The 14,211-nt window shown below is 44.4% G+C and overlaps 1 protein-coding gene across 4 annotated transcripts in view; it reads right to left on the bottom strand.

Annotated features, from left to right (window-relative positions):
* The window catches only part of CNTN5 (contactin 5), a 1,441,523-nt gene that overhangs the window by 18,041 nt on the left and 1,409,271 nt on the right, over positions 1-14,211 (bottom strand). For all 4 annotated transcript variants that reach the window (XM_056561527.1, XM_056561528.1, XM_056561529.1 and 1 more), the window contains 2 exons: positions 13,912-14,098; positions 1,536-1,648 (listed from right to left, as the gene is read on the bottom strand). In XM_056561527.1, the coding sequence (XP_056417502.1) occupies positions 1,536-1,648; positions 13,912-14,098 (300 nt within the window). The remainder of the gene's footprint in view (positions 1-1,535; positions 1,649-13,911; positions 14,099-14,211) is intronic.

Below are 14,211 nucleotides of genomic sequence, written 5' to 3'. Positions count from 1 at the left end.
TGACGTCAGGTCTTGTAGAACAATGAGCAACCATAAGTGTCCTTCAAAGCTGGAATGTGTGTTACAGTATATAGTATACTGCCTTCTGGGCACCACAGATGCTGCAGAATATTTTTATTTTTTATATATTAGCTTATGAGTCTCCACACGCATTTTGTTGCTCTCCAATCGGAGATGCATTTCCACTTTAGTCCTATAACAAAGTTCTCTCTAATGTTAACAATTATTTTTATTATTTATCCTACATGCGTGGGCTGCCACACTAAAATAATAAACTTAAACTTATCCCCCCCATTCGTTCCTCGGTGCTTGCCCTGACGTGTCGGGCACCAAAACCAGGAAGAAGAAGGCCAGAGGATGGGAGACCGATATTTTGGGAACAGTAGAGAACAATCTATTTTTTTTTCTGGAAAAGAGCTACGTTGCGTATCTTTTTTACCAAAATTCCCAGTGGAGCAAGCCTTCTTTAAGTGGAATTCCACTTTCTTACTCCAGGTCACTGAGATCTCAGCATTCATTATCTGTCTGCTCCTCTGTCTTTGGCATTGTTCAGCATAAGGAAGAATACCATAAACTCATTTTCTTCCACAAATGTCCCAATAAAGATATCTATCTATCTGAATATATGACAGGGAGATTGTGATGTTGGCTGGAAGGGCTGATCAGAGGTTACAACATCACTCAGGGGGGGGGGCTAGAGCTCTGAGAAAAAATTCAACTACGCCTTCTGAAGCAGAGAATGATGCGTTGTTTCGGAAGAGAGGGAGAAGCCAGGGAGCTGCTTAGACAACACTACACTGACAGTGAGAGAACTACACAATATCCTGTCAGGGGTGAATCACACAAAATCATTGCTGAAGACAGTACAGTCTGTGACAACACTGTAAATGTACCCCTTTAATGAGAGACATTATCCCTCCAGTTCTATGAATTGCACAATAGTTAATATTGTAAAACGGACCATTCAAACAGTCTTGTCAGAAAGCAAACAGACCCAAACTCGCAGGTGTAATAGATCAGTAGTCTGGGGTTTATTGTTATAATTCACTTACAGCAATAAGTTCCACTTGCACCATGTGGTTTAAGGGCAATTTACCAAAATCTACCAAAACCCGGACCCAAACTCCAGTCTTATGTCACTGAGGCAAGAAGCTACAGTGATACATACCTCCCATTTGCCATTTTACCAGCTGCTCACTTACAATAGGTACCCCAAAATTTAGGAATAATATAATTTCTGTCACATCAAACAAAAGCCTCGAACAGTCAGGTCAATAAAAGAATAAAAATGTTTGGGCTGCTCATCCGCAAAGAGGGAAAGGAAGAACAGTTTCGCTTGTCATGAAGATTCTTTCAGGCCTGGTCAGTAATGGATTAGATTGAGTAAAATAACAGATTTTGGCTGAACTGATGACATTAATTTTTTATTTTTTATTTACACAATCCGTTTAGGCAAATAAACCAAACATGCATATAAAAAGGAACAAATAATAAAAAAAAAAAAAAGTTTACCCCGAATCAGACATCTGACTTACCTTGTATCCCATGACATCTGATTCGTTCGCTAATGATCTGACAGCCTCCCAGCCCAGGGACACGTGAGAGCCGTTCCGTATCCATTTGACAATGCTCGGAGCTTGACTTGGAGCTACAGGGGAAAGAACAAAAAGATCATAGCCTTTTATATACAAATGAAATGTAAATAACTCTTCCAATCCACATGCATAGAATTGCTCTCTGTACAGCTGTCCTGCTAAGGGTGCGTTCACACTGAGGAATGGGAGAGGAATCCTCACGTAAAAATTCTGCTACATGGATTTTCCATGTGGAATATAGGAGGAAACTGATTTTTTTTTTTTTTTTTGCTTGAATACGACCACCAATTGGAATTTCCTTTTTTATAATTTTTTTTTTGTGTGGAATTTCCACACGAATTTCGCTCAAATTCAAGAGGAATTACTTAGTGTGAATGCACCCTAACACAGCTGAAGGCTGATAAACATAGTAACATAGTTTAAGGTTGAAAAAAGACCACAGTCCATCAAGTTCAACCTATATCCCTAATGAGTCCCTACTGAGTTGATCCAGAGGAAGGGAAAACACCCTCATACTAGAGGTAAAAATTCCTTCCCGACTCCAAATATGGCATCAGAATAAATCCCTGGATCAATGTTCTGTCCCTGTAGATCTAGAATCCATAACCTGTAATGTTATTTTTAGAGATAAGCGAATCAAATTGGGCGAAGTCAAATTTGTTCAGAATTTCATGAAAAATTTGATTCGGACCGAATCCGAACTTCGACTCGATTCGAAATAACAAATTTATTCATTAGTGACACCCCTGCTATTGTCTTGTATAATGTATAGATGCAAGCGGCTTTCTCCTGCGCTCGCATCTCTGCAATAGATAGGAGGATCACAGCGGGTGTCAGGAGTGGCACCCTCTGTGATCTGTCCTCAACTGCAGGTACTACTGCTCCAACATTGAGCACACTCTGATCCATGCTGGGAGCTGTAGTACCTGCATTAATAGACAGATCACAGCGAATGTCACTTCTGACACCCGATGCGATCGTCCTGTATAATGTATTGATGTTGGCATATGAGTATATGCTGTATATATACCTATTATTCATATTTCCCACAGAGATCTGTGATATGCTGTAACCATCCGGCCAATCACCGCTCTCTGCGGGAAATATGAATAACTGATGTGAATTCTATTCACATCCATGGCCGGCCGAAGTATATTGTAGTGATGCAAGTGCACGAGAAAGCCGCTCCATCTCTGCAATAGATAGGACAATTGCATTGGGTGTCAGGAGTGACACCCGGGGCAATTAGTACAGGTACTACAGCTCCCATCATGGAACAGTCTGTTCCATGCTGGGAGTAGTAGTATTACCTAAAAAATGTAAAAAAAAAAAAAAGGGAAAAAAGTGAAACACACATATACTTTATTAAACACAATGTTAAAATACATAACTAATACAGAAAAAAAAAAAATATTATTAAAAAGATATTATTTTTACATTTAAATGGCCCCTTTCTAGATGTTTATTATTGTTGGCTACATTTTTAGGTCCCTGCCCGCCCACATTAGTTGATCCGTGTTTAAAAATGTTACATAAACATTTTTTTTATATTTTGTCTTTCAATTTTCGGGAGCAGACAGGGACCAGAAAATTCAGTGCTCAATATTAAAAATGAATGATGAGTGCATTTCATATTTTTTTTCTAGTTTTTGTTCTAAATCAAATTTTTTTTTATTTTCACTTTACTTTTTGAGCCCCATTTATTTAATTTTTTCGGGCATTTAGAGGTGCCTCCATGAATAATTGCGGAGGTCAGAGACGAGCCGAGGACAGGGGCTCGGCTGAGTTTCCCTAATTTACCAAAAATCCATAAATTTACAGAGGTCTTCTATCAGAAATCAAAGATACTTCAAATTGTAATTTGCGGAGGCAGATGGCCGGATAATGTATGTATGTATTTAATGTAATTGTGAAGGATGATGTCATTGTAATTATTAATTACGATGACATTGTCCTTTACAATTACATTAAATACATACATACATTATTGTCCCGGCCATCTGCCTCTGCAAATTACAAGTATCTTTGATTTCTGTTCATCTCTGACCCCCGCAATTATTCATGGCAGCACATCTAAATGCCCAAAAAAATAAAATAAACGGGGCTAAAAAAGTAAAATGAAAATAAATAAAAAAATATGATTTACAACAAAAACGTGAAAAATAATTATGAAATACACATTTTTAATATTGAGCACTGAATTTTCTGGTCCCTGCCCGCTCCCGAAATTTTAAAGACAAAAAAAAATGTTAATGTTAATTTTTAAACAGTGATCAATTTATGTGGGTGGGCAGGGACCTAAAAATGTAGCCGACAATAATAAAAATTTAGAAAGGGGCCATTTAAATGTAAAAATTATATATTTTTTATAATAAATGTTACATTTTTTTTAAATTAGCATTGTATTTTAATATTTTGTTTAATAAAGTGTGTGTATGTGTGTTTCCCTTTTTTTTTCTCTATTTTTTTTATTTTTTAGGCAGTACTATTCTTCCCAGCATGGCACAGACTGTTCCAAGATGGGAGCTGTAGTACCTGTACTAATAGTCAGTTCGCCCCGGGTGTCACTCCTGACACCCGATGCGATTGTTTTATCTATTGCAGAGATGAAACGGCTTTCTCGTGCGCTCGCATCTCTGCACTATACTATAGCTGGCCAGGGATGTGAATAGAATTAACATCACTTATTCTTATTTCCTGCAGTTTGGCCAAATGGTTCCAGCCAATCACAACTTTCTGTAGGAAATATAAATAATAGGTATATATGCGGCATATACTCATACTACAGTGGGACCAGAGAAGAGCGGCCGGCCACCAGCATCTATCCATTATACAGGACGATCGCATCGGGTGTCAGTAAGTGACACCCGCTGCGATCTGTCTATTAATGCAGGTACTAACAGCTCCCAGCATGGAGCAGAGTTGAGGACAGATCACCTGCAGTTGAGGACAGATCACAGCGGGTGTCACTCCTGACACCCGATGCGATCATCCTATTTAGATGCAAGAAAGCCGCCCGCATCTATACATTATGCAGGACAATTGCAGCGTCAGGAGTGAAACCCGGGGTGATCTGTCTATTAGCACAGGTACTACTACTCCCATCATGGAACAGTTTGTTCCATGCTGGGAGTAGTAGTACCACCTAAAAAATAAAAAAATAAAAAAAATAAAGAAATAGAGAAAAAAAGAGTGAAACACACACACTATTAAACACATTATTAAAATACATTATTAATAAAAATTCGTTGAGAATTTATTCGGATCAAATAGATTTTTTTTTTTAATTTGGCGAATCGGACAAATTGAATTCTTCTAAAATTCGCTCATCTCTAGTTATTATTCTCCAAAAATGCTTCCAGACCCCTTTTAAATTATTTTACCGAGTTAACCATGACCACCTCCTCAGGCAGAGAATTCCACAGTCTCACTGCTTTTACAGTAAAGAACCCTTATCTGTGCTAGTGTAGGAACCTTCTTTCCTCTAGACGTAGAAGATGCCCCCTTGTTATAGATACAGTCCTTGGTATAAATAGATCATGGAGAGATCTCAGTACGGTCCCCTGATATATTTATACACAGTTATTTGGTCTCCCCTAAGCCTTCTTTTTTCTAAACTAAATAACCCTAATTCTGATAATCTTTCTGGGTACTGTAGTCCTTCCATTCCCCGTATTACTCTGGTTGCCCGTCTTTGAACCCTCTCCAGCTCCACTATATCTTTCTTGTACACTGGTGCCAAGTACTGTACACAGTATTCTATGTGAGGTCTGACTAGTGATTTGTACAGTGGTAGAATTATTTCCTTGTCGTGGGCATCTATGCCCCTATTGATGCACTCCATGATTTTATTTTCCTTGGCAGCAGCTGCCCGACACTGGTCACAACAGCTAAATTTACCGTTAACTAAGATCCCTAATTCCTTTTCCATGTCAGTCGTCCTAAGTGTTCTCCCATTTAATACATAATCCCAGCCCGGATTTTTCCTCCCCATGTGCATTACCCAAGACGGGACCCTGTGGTACCCCACCAGTAACAGTCACCCAATCAGAATAGGTACCATTAATAACCACCCTCTGTTTCCTATCACGAAGCCAGTTACTTACCCCAAGCCCAATCCTTCGCATCTTATGCACCAATCTTTTATGTGGCTGTATCAAATGCTTTGGTAAAATCTAGAGATAGATGGAGCTCACCTCCTCATAAAAGCTGATCAGGTTAGTTTGACAGGACCGATCCCTCATAAAGCCATGCTGATATGGAGTCATACATTTATTTTTATCAAGATATTCCGAAATAGCATTCCTTAGGCTAAGTTTCTACTTGTTTTTTTTTTTTTGTCCTGCGTTTTTCTGTTTAAAAAAAAATGCAAGAAAAAAGCCTGAAAAAACGCCAGGGCTATTTCCTGTGTCTGGCGTTTTTTCTGGCATTATTTCAGGCGCTTTTTTCAAATGTGTGGAAATTGCATTTTTGGCACATTGGCAGTTTTATTCCCAGCCTTTCCAAGTTGACTCCAGAGAAAATGGAAGCTGTTCCTCTTCCTGGAAACAGCCCCTTTTTTTCACAGGTGAAAAAACCCCAAAGAAAAAAGTCTAATGCAAAACATGTATGACATAGATACTTAGCTGTTACGCCGAGCGCTCCGGGTCCCTGCTCCTCCCCGGAGCGCTCGCTACACTCTCGCCACTGCAGCGCCCCGGTCAGATCCACTGACCCGGTGCGCTGCGATACCGCCTCCAGCCGGGATGCGATTCGCGATGCGGGTGGCGCCCGCTCGCGATGCGCACCCCGGCTCCCGTACCTGACTCGCTCTCCGTCGGTCCTGTCCCGGCGCGCGCGGCCCCGATCCCTAGGGCGCGCACGCGCCGGGTCTCTGCGATTTAAAGGGCCACTGCGCCGCTGATTGGCGCAGTGGTTCTAATCAGTGTGTTCACCTGTGCACTCCCTATGTATACCTCACTTCCCCTGCACTCCCTCGCCGGATCTTGTTGCCATTGTGCCAGTGAAAGCGTTTCCTTGTGTGTTCCTAGCCTGTGTTCCAGACCTCCTGCCGTTGCCCCTGACTACGATCCTTGCTGCCTGCCCCGACCTTCTGCTACGTCCGACCTTGCTTCTGTCTACTCCCTTGTACCGCGCCTATCTTCAGCAGTCAGAGAGGTTGAGCCGTTGCTAGTGGATACGACCTGGTCACTACCGCCGCAGCAAGACCATCCCGCTTTGCGGCGGGCTCTGGTGAACACCAGTAGTGACTTAGAACCGGTCCACTAGCACGGTCCACGCCAATCCCTCTCTGGCACAGAGGATCCACCTCCTGCCAGCCGGCATCGTGACAGTAGATCCGGCCATGGATCCCGCTGAAGTTCCTCTGCCAGTTGTCGCCGACCTCACCACGGTGGTCGCCCAGCAGTCACAACAGATAGCGCAACAAGGCCACCAGCTGTCTTAACTGACCGTGATGCTACAGCAGCTACTTCCACAGCTTCAGCAATCATCTCCTCCGCCAGCTCCTGCACCTCCTCCGCAGCGAGTGGCCGCTTCAGGCCTACGACTATCCTTGCCGGATAAATTTGATGGGGACTCTAAATTTTGCCGTGGCTTTCTTTCACAATGTTCCCTGCACTTGGAGATGATGTCGGACCAGTTTCCTACTGAAAGGTCTAAGGTGGCTTTCGTAGTCAGCCTTCTGTCTGGAAAAGCTCTGTCATGGGCCACACCGCTCTGGGACCGCAATGACCCCGTCACTGCCTCTGTACACTCCTTCTTCTCGGAAATTCGAAGTGTCTTTGAGGAACCTGCCCGAGCCTCTTCTGCTGAGACTGCCCTGCTGAACCTGGTCCAGGGTAATTCTTCCGTTGGCGAGTACGCCGTACAATTCCGTACTCTTGCTTCAGAACTATCCTGGAATAATGAGGCCCTCTGCGCGACCTTTAAAAAAGGCCTATCCAGCAACATTAAAGATGTTCTGGCCGCACGAGAAATCCCTGCTAACCTACATGAACTCATTCATCTAGCCACTCGCATTGACATGCGTTTTTCCGAAAGGCGTCAGGAGCTCCGCCAGGATATGGACTTTGTTCGCACGAGGCGTTTTTTCTCCCCGGCTCCTCTCTCCTCTGGTCCCCTGCAATCTGTTCCTGTGCCTCCGACGTGGAGGCTATGCAAGTTGACCGGTCTCGCCTGACACCTCAAGTGAGGACACGACGCCGCATGGAGAATCTCTGCCTGTACTGTGCCGGTACCGAACACTTCCTGAAGGATTGTCCTATCCGTCCTCCCCGCCTGGAAAGACGTACGCTGACTCCGCACAAAGGTGAGACAGTCCTTGATGTCAACTCTGCTTCTCCACGTCTTACTGTGCCTGTGCGTATATCTGCCTCTACCTGCTCCTTCTCTACTATGGCCTTCTTGGATTTCGGATCTGCAGGAAATTTTATTTTGGCCTCTCTCATCAACAGGTTCAACATCCCAGTGACCAGTCTCGCCAGACCCCTCTACATCAATTGTGTTAACAATGAAAGATTGGACTGTACCATACGTTTCCGCACGGAGCCCCTCCTAATGTGCATCGGACCTCATCACGAAAAAATTGAGTTTTTGGTCCTCCCCAATTGCACTTCCGAAATTCTCCTTGGACTACCCTGGCTTCAACACCATTCCCCAACCCTGGATTGGTCCACAGGGGAGATCAAGAGCTGGGGTACCTCTTGTTTCAAGGACTGCCTTAAACCGGTTCCCAGTACTCCCTGCCGTGACCCTGTGGTTCCCCCTGTAACCGGTCTCCCTAAGGCCTATATGGACTTTGCTGATGTGTTTTGCAAAAAACAAGCTGAGATTCTACCTCCTCACAGGCCTTATGACTGTCCTATTGACCTCCTCCCGGGCACTACTCCACCCCGGGGCAGAATTTATCCTCTGTCCGCCCCAGAGACTCTTGCTATGTCTGAGTACATCCAGGAAAATTTAAAAAAGGGCTTTATCCGCAAATCCTCCTCTCCTGCCGGAGCTGGATTTTTCTTTGTGTCCAAAAAAGATGGCTCCCTACGTCCTTGCATTGACTACCGCGGTCTTAATAAAATCACGGTAAAGAACCGCTACCCTCTACCTCTTATCTCTGAACTCTTTGATCGCCTCCAAGGTGCCCACATCTTTACCAAACTGGACTTAAGAGGTGCTTATAATCTCATCCGCATCAGGGAGGGGGATGAATGGAAAACGGCATTTAACACTAGAGATGGACACTTTGAGTATCTGGTCATGCCCTTTGGCCTGTGCAACGCCCCTGCCGTCTTCCAAGACTTTGTTAATGAAATTTTTTGTGATCTCTTATATTCCTGTGTTGTTGTGTATCTGGACGATATTCAGATTTTTTCTGCCAACCTAGAAGAGCACCGCCAGCATGTCCGCATGGTTCTTCAGAGACTTCGTGACAATCAACTATATGCCAAAATGGAGAAATGTCTGTTTGAATGTCAATCTCTTCCTTTCCTAGGATACTTGGTCTCTGGCCAGGGACTACAAATGGATCCAGACAAACTCTCTGCCGTCTTAGATTGGCCACGCCCCTCCGGACTCCGTGCTATCCAACGTTTTTTGGGGTTCGCCAATTATTACAGACAATTTATTCCACATTTTTCCACCATTGTGGCTCCTATCGTGGCTTTAACCAAAAAGAATGCCAATCCTAAGTCATGGCCTCCTCAAGCGGAAGACGCCTTTAAACGGCTCAAGTCTGCCTTTTCTTCTGCTCCCGTGCTCTCCAGACCTGACCCATCTAAACCCTTCCTATTGGAGGTTGATGCCTCCTCAGTGGGAGCTGGAGCGGTTCTTCTACAAAAAAATTCTTCCGGGCATGCTGTTACCTGTGGTTTTTTTTCTAGGACCTTCTCTCCGGCGGAGAGGAACTACTCCATCGGGGATCGAGAGCTACTGGCCATTAAATTAGCACTTGAGGAATGGAGGCATCTGCTGGAGGGATCAAAATTTCCAGTTATCATTTACACCGATCACAAGAATCTCTCCTATCTCCAGTCTGCCCAACGGCTGAATCCTCGCCAGGCCAGGTGGTCTCTGTTCTTTGCCCGGTTTAATTTTGAAATTCACTTTCGCCCTGCCGATAAGAACATTAGGGCCGATGCTCTCTCTCGTTCCTCGGATGCCTCGGAAGTAGAGCTCTCTCCGCAACACATCATTCCTCCTGACTGCCTGATCTCCACTTCTCCAGCCTCCATCAGGCAAACTCCTCCAGGGAAGACCTTCGTCTCTCCACGCCAACGCCTCGGAATCCTCAAATGGGGTCACTCCTCCCATCTCGCAGGCCATGCGGGCATCAAGAAATCCGTGCAACTCATCTCTCGTTTCTATTGGTGGCCGACTCTGGAGACGGATGTTGTTGATTTCGTGCGGGCCTGCACTGTCTGTGCCCGGGATAAGACTCCTCGCCAGAAGCCCGCTGGTCTTCTTCATCCTCTGCCTGTCCCCGAACAGCCTTGGTCTCTGATTGGTATGGACTTTATTACAGACTTACCCCCATCCCGTGGCAACACTGTTGTTTGGGTGGTCGTTGATCGATTTTCCAAGATGGCACATTTTATTCCTCTTCCGGGTCTTCCTTCAGCGCCTCAGTTGGCAAAACAATTTTTTGTACACATTTTTCGTCTTCACGGGTTGCCCACGCAGATCGTCTCGGATAGAGGCGTCCAATTCGTGTCAAAATTCTGGAGGGCTCTCTGTAAACAACTCAAGATTAAATTAAACTTTTCTTCTGCTTATCATCCTCAATCCAATGGGCAAGTAGAAAGAATTAACCAGGTCCTGGGTGATTATTTACGGCATTTTGTTTCCTCCCGCCAGGATGACTGGGCAGATCTTCTACCATGGGCCGAATTCTCGTATAACTTCAGAGTCTCTGAATCTTCTTCCAAATCCCCATTTTTCGTGGTGTACGGCCGTCACCCTCTTCCCCCCCTCCCTACTCCCTTGCCCTCTGGTTTGCCCGCTGTGGATGAAATAACTCGTGATCTTTCCACCATATGGAAAGAGACCCAAAATTCTCTCTTACAGGCTTCATCTCGCATGAAGAAGTTTGCTGATAAGAAAAGAAGAGCTCCCCCCATTTTTTCTCCCGGAGACAAGGTATGGCTCTCCTCTAAATATGTCCGCTTCCGTGTTCCCAGCTACAAATTGGGACCACGCTATCCTGGTCCTTTCAAAATTTTGTGCCAGATTAATCCTGTCTCTTACAAACTTCTTCTTCCTCCTTCTCTTCGTATTCCTAATGCCTTTCACGTTTCTCTTCTTAAACCTCTCATCATCAACCGTTTCTCTCCCAAACTTGTTTCTCCCACTCCTGTTTCCGGCTCTTCGGACATCTTCTCCGTAAAGGAGATACTGGCCTCCAAGAAGGTCAGAGGGAAAACCTTTTTTTTGGTCGATTGGGAGGGCTGTGGTCCTGAAGAGAGATCCTGGGAACCTGAGGACAATATCCTAGACAAAAGTCTGGTCCTCAGGTTCTCAGGCTCCAAGAAGAGGGGGAGACCCAAGGGGGGGGGTACTGTTACGCCGAGCGCTCCGGGTCCCCGCTCCTCCCCGGAGCGCTCGCTACACTCTCGCCACTGCAGCGCCCCGGTCAGATCCACTGACCCGGTGCGCTGCGATACCGCCTCCAGCCGGGATGCGATTCGCGATGCGGGTGGCGCCCGCTCGCGATGCGCACCCCGGCTCCCGTACCTGACTCGCTCTCCGTCGGTCCTGTCCCGGCGTGCGCGGCCCCGCTCCCTAGGGCGCGCGCGCGCCGGGTCTCTGCGATTTAAAGGGCCACTGCGCCGCTGATTGGCGCAGTGGTTCTAATCAGTGTGTTCACCTGTGCACTCCCTATGTATACCTCACTTCCCCTGCACTCCCTCGCCGGATCTTGTTGCCATTGTGCCAGTGAAAGCGTTTCCTTGTGTGTTCCTAGCCTGTGTTCCAGACCTCCTGCCGTTGCCCCTGACTACGATCCTTGCTGCCTGCCCCGACCTTCTGCTACGTCCGACCTTGCTTCTGTCTACTCCCTTGTACCGCGCCTATCTTCAGCAGTCAGAGAGGTTGAGCCGTTGCTAGTGGATACGACCTGGTCACTACCGCCGCAGCAAGACCATCCCGCTTTGCGGCGGGCTCTGGTGAACACCAGTAGTGACTTAGAACCGGTCCACTAGCACGGTCCACGCCAATCCCTCTCTGGCACAGAGGATCCACCTCCTGCCAGCCGGCATCGTGACATTAGCCTTAGAAAACCCTCAAACTATTTACATACAACGGAGGTTAAACTAACAGGTCTTTAATTCCCAGGGTCACCTTTTGACCACTTTTTAAATATTGGCACCACATTTGCCATGCGCCAGTCCTGGGTAACAGTCCCTGTCACTATAGAGTCCCTGAATATCAAAAATAGGAGTCTGTCTATTATATTGCTTAATTCCTTTAGAACACGGGGGTGAATGCCATCTGGACCTGGTGATTTGTCTATTTAGATTTTTTGTAGGCGTCACTGTATTTCTTCCTGGGTTAGACCGGTGACCTGTACTTCTTCATGTGTTAGACAAGTGACCTGTACTGGGGAGTTTACCTTATCTCGCTGTATTTCACCTGGCATTTCATTCTCCTCGGTGAATACAGTGGAGAAGAATTTGTTTAATATATTTGCTTTTTCCTGAACCTCGTTTCTGCTCCAGCGGCGTCATTTTAACAACAACTCTACTTGACTGAACTTATACTAAGTGTATAAACCAGAAATTATTTTATCTCAACTGTGTCACACAAGCTTAGCCTTGTTTTTTGGAAGAAACAAAATATCAATATGTATCGGAAAGGAATATTTGCAGTGACAATTTTACAGTTCACTTCTCTAGGAGAAAAAATAAAAAGGCATCGAAAAAAAAATACTTATGGGAGATACTGTATATATAATGTGAGGGGTGGACTCACTTATGGGAGATACTGTATATATAATGTGAGGGGTGGACTCACTTATGGGAGATACTGTATATAATGTGAGGGGTGGACTCACTTATGGGAGATACTGTATATAATGTGAGGGGTGGACTCACTTATGGGAGATACTGTATATAATGTGAGGGGTGGACTCACTTATGGTAGATACTGTATATATAATGTGAGGGGTGGACTCACTTATGGGAGATACTGTATATAATGTGAGGGGTGGACTCACTTATGGGAGATACTGTATATAATGTGAGGGATGGACTCACTTATGGGATATACTGTATATAATGTGAGGGGTGGACTCACTTATGGGAGATGCTGTATATATAATGTGAGGGGTGGACTCACTTATGGGAGATACTGTATATATAATGTGAGGGGTGGACTCACTTATGGGAGATACTGTATATAATGTGAGGGGTGGACTCACTTATGGGAGATACTGTATATATAATGTGAGGGGTGGACTTACTTATAGGAGATACTGTATATATAATGTGAGGGGTGGACTCACTTATGGGAGATACTGTATATAATGTGAGGGGTGGACTCACTTATGAGATATACTGTATATATAATGTGAGGGATGGACTCACTTATGGGAGATACTGTATATATAATGTGAGGGATGGACTCACTTATGAGATATACTGTATATATAATGTGAGGGATGGACTCACTTATAGGAGATACTGTATATATAATGTGAGGGGTGGACTCTCTTATAGGAGATACTGTATATATAATGTGAGGGGTGGACTCACTTATGGGAGATACTGTATATATAATGTGAGGGGTGGACTCATTTATGGTAGATACTGTATATATAATGTGAGGGATGGACTCACTTATGGGAGATACTGTATATATAATGTGAGGGGTGGACTCACTAATGGGAGATACTGTATATAATGTGAGAGGTGGAGTCACTTATGGGAGATACTGTATATAATGTGAGAGGTGGACTCATTTATGTGAGATACTGTATATATAATGTGAGGGGTCTTACTATCAGAGATACTATATGTGAGGAAAAGGATATATGTAGAAAAATGAAAATGTAATTTACTGTATTGTTGAATACATGGCTTGCTCTAGTTGGTGCCTCTGTATCTAATTGAAATGCACCTGCTGTTATGAATGGCTTCTAATTCACAGCACACTATGTGGTCAGGGGTGGTATTGCAAGTTAATCTTGCAATGGTTTTTGATTATTTGGATAGCTATTATAGCTTTAGGAAGATAACCTTATACAGCTGGAACAAATAAAACATAAACTGTTTATTCCTGAAATGCCAATATTAGTTACATAGGTGTAAACATAAAGGTCACTTACGTGATTTCTTCGTGCCTCCACGCACCGCTGTACTTGAAGGTCCGTATCCGGCTTTGTTAAACGCTCTCACTGTTATGTGATATAATGTATTTCCTTCTAACTCTGTCAGAATGATGGACGACTCATTTCCAGCCGTTTTTACTTTTTCTGCAGCCTCTTCCTGCTCCATATCTTTCCAGTAACTAACCTGCCAACATTGACCACACAGAAGATTAATTTTGGCAGCCGTGAAGTTTTCACTTTATTTCCTTATTGGTTATTTGAAGACATTTGCCTCCCTGCAGTGAAAAGACCCTTCTT

This window comes from Hyla sarda, chromosome 2 (genome assembly GCF_029499605.1).
Source record: "Hyla sarda isolate aHylSar1 chromosome 2, aHylSar1.hap1, whole genome shotgun sequence".
NCBI classification, from domain to species: Eukaryota; Metazoa; Chordata; class Amphibia; order Anura; family Hylidae; genus Hyla; species Hyla sarda.
Note: the sequence above shows the minus strand (reverse complement) of the source record. Positions and strands in the feature narration are given on the sequence as shown.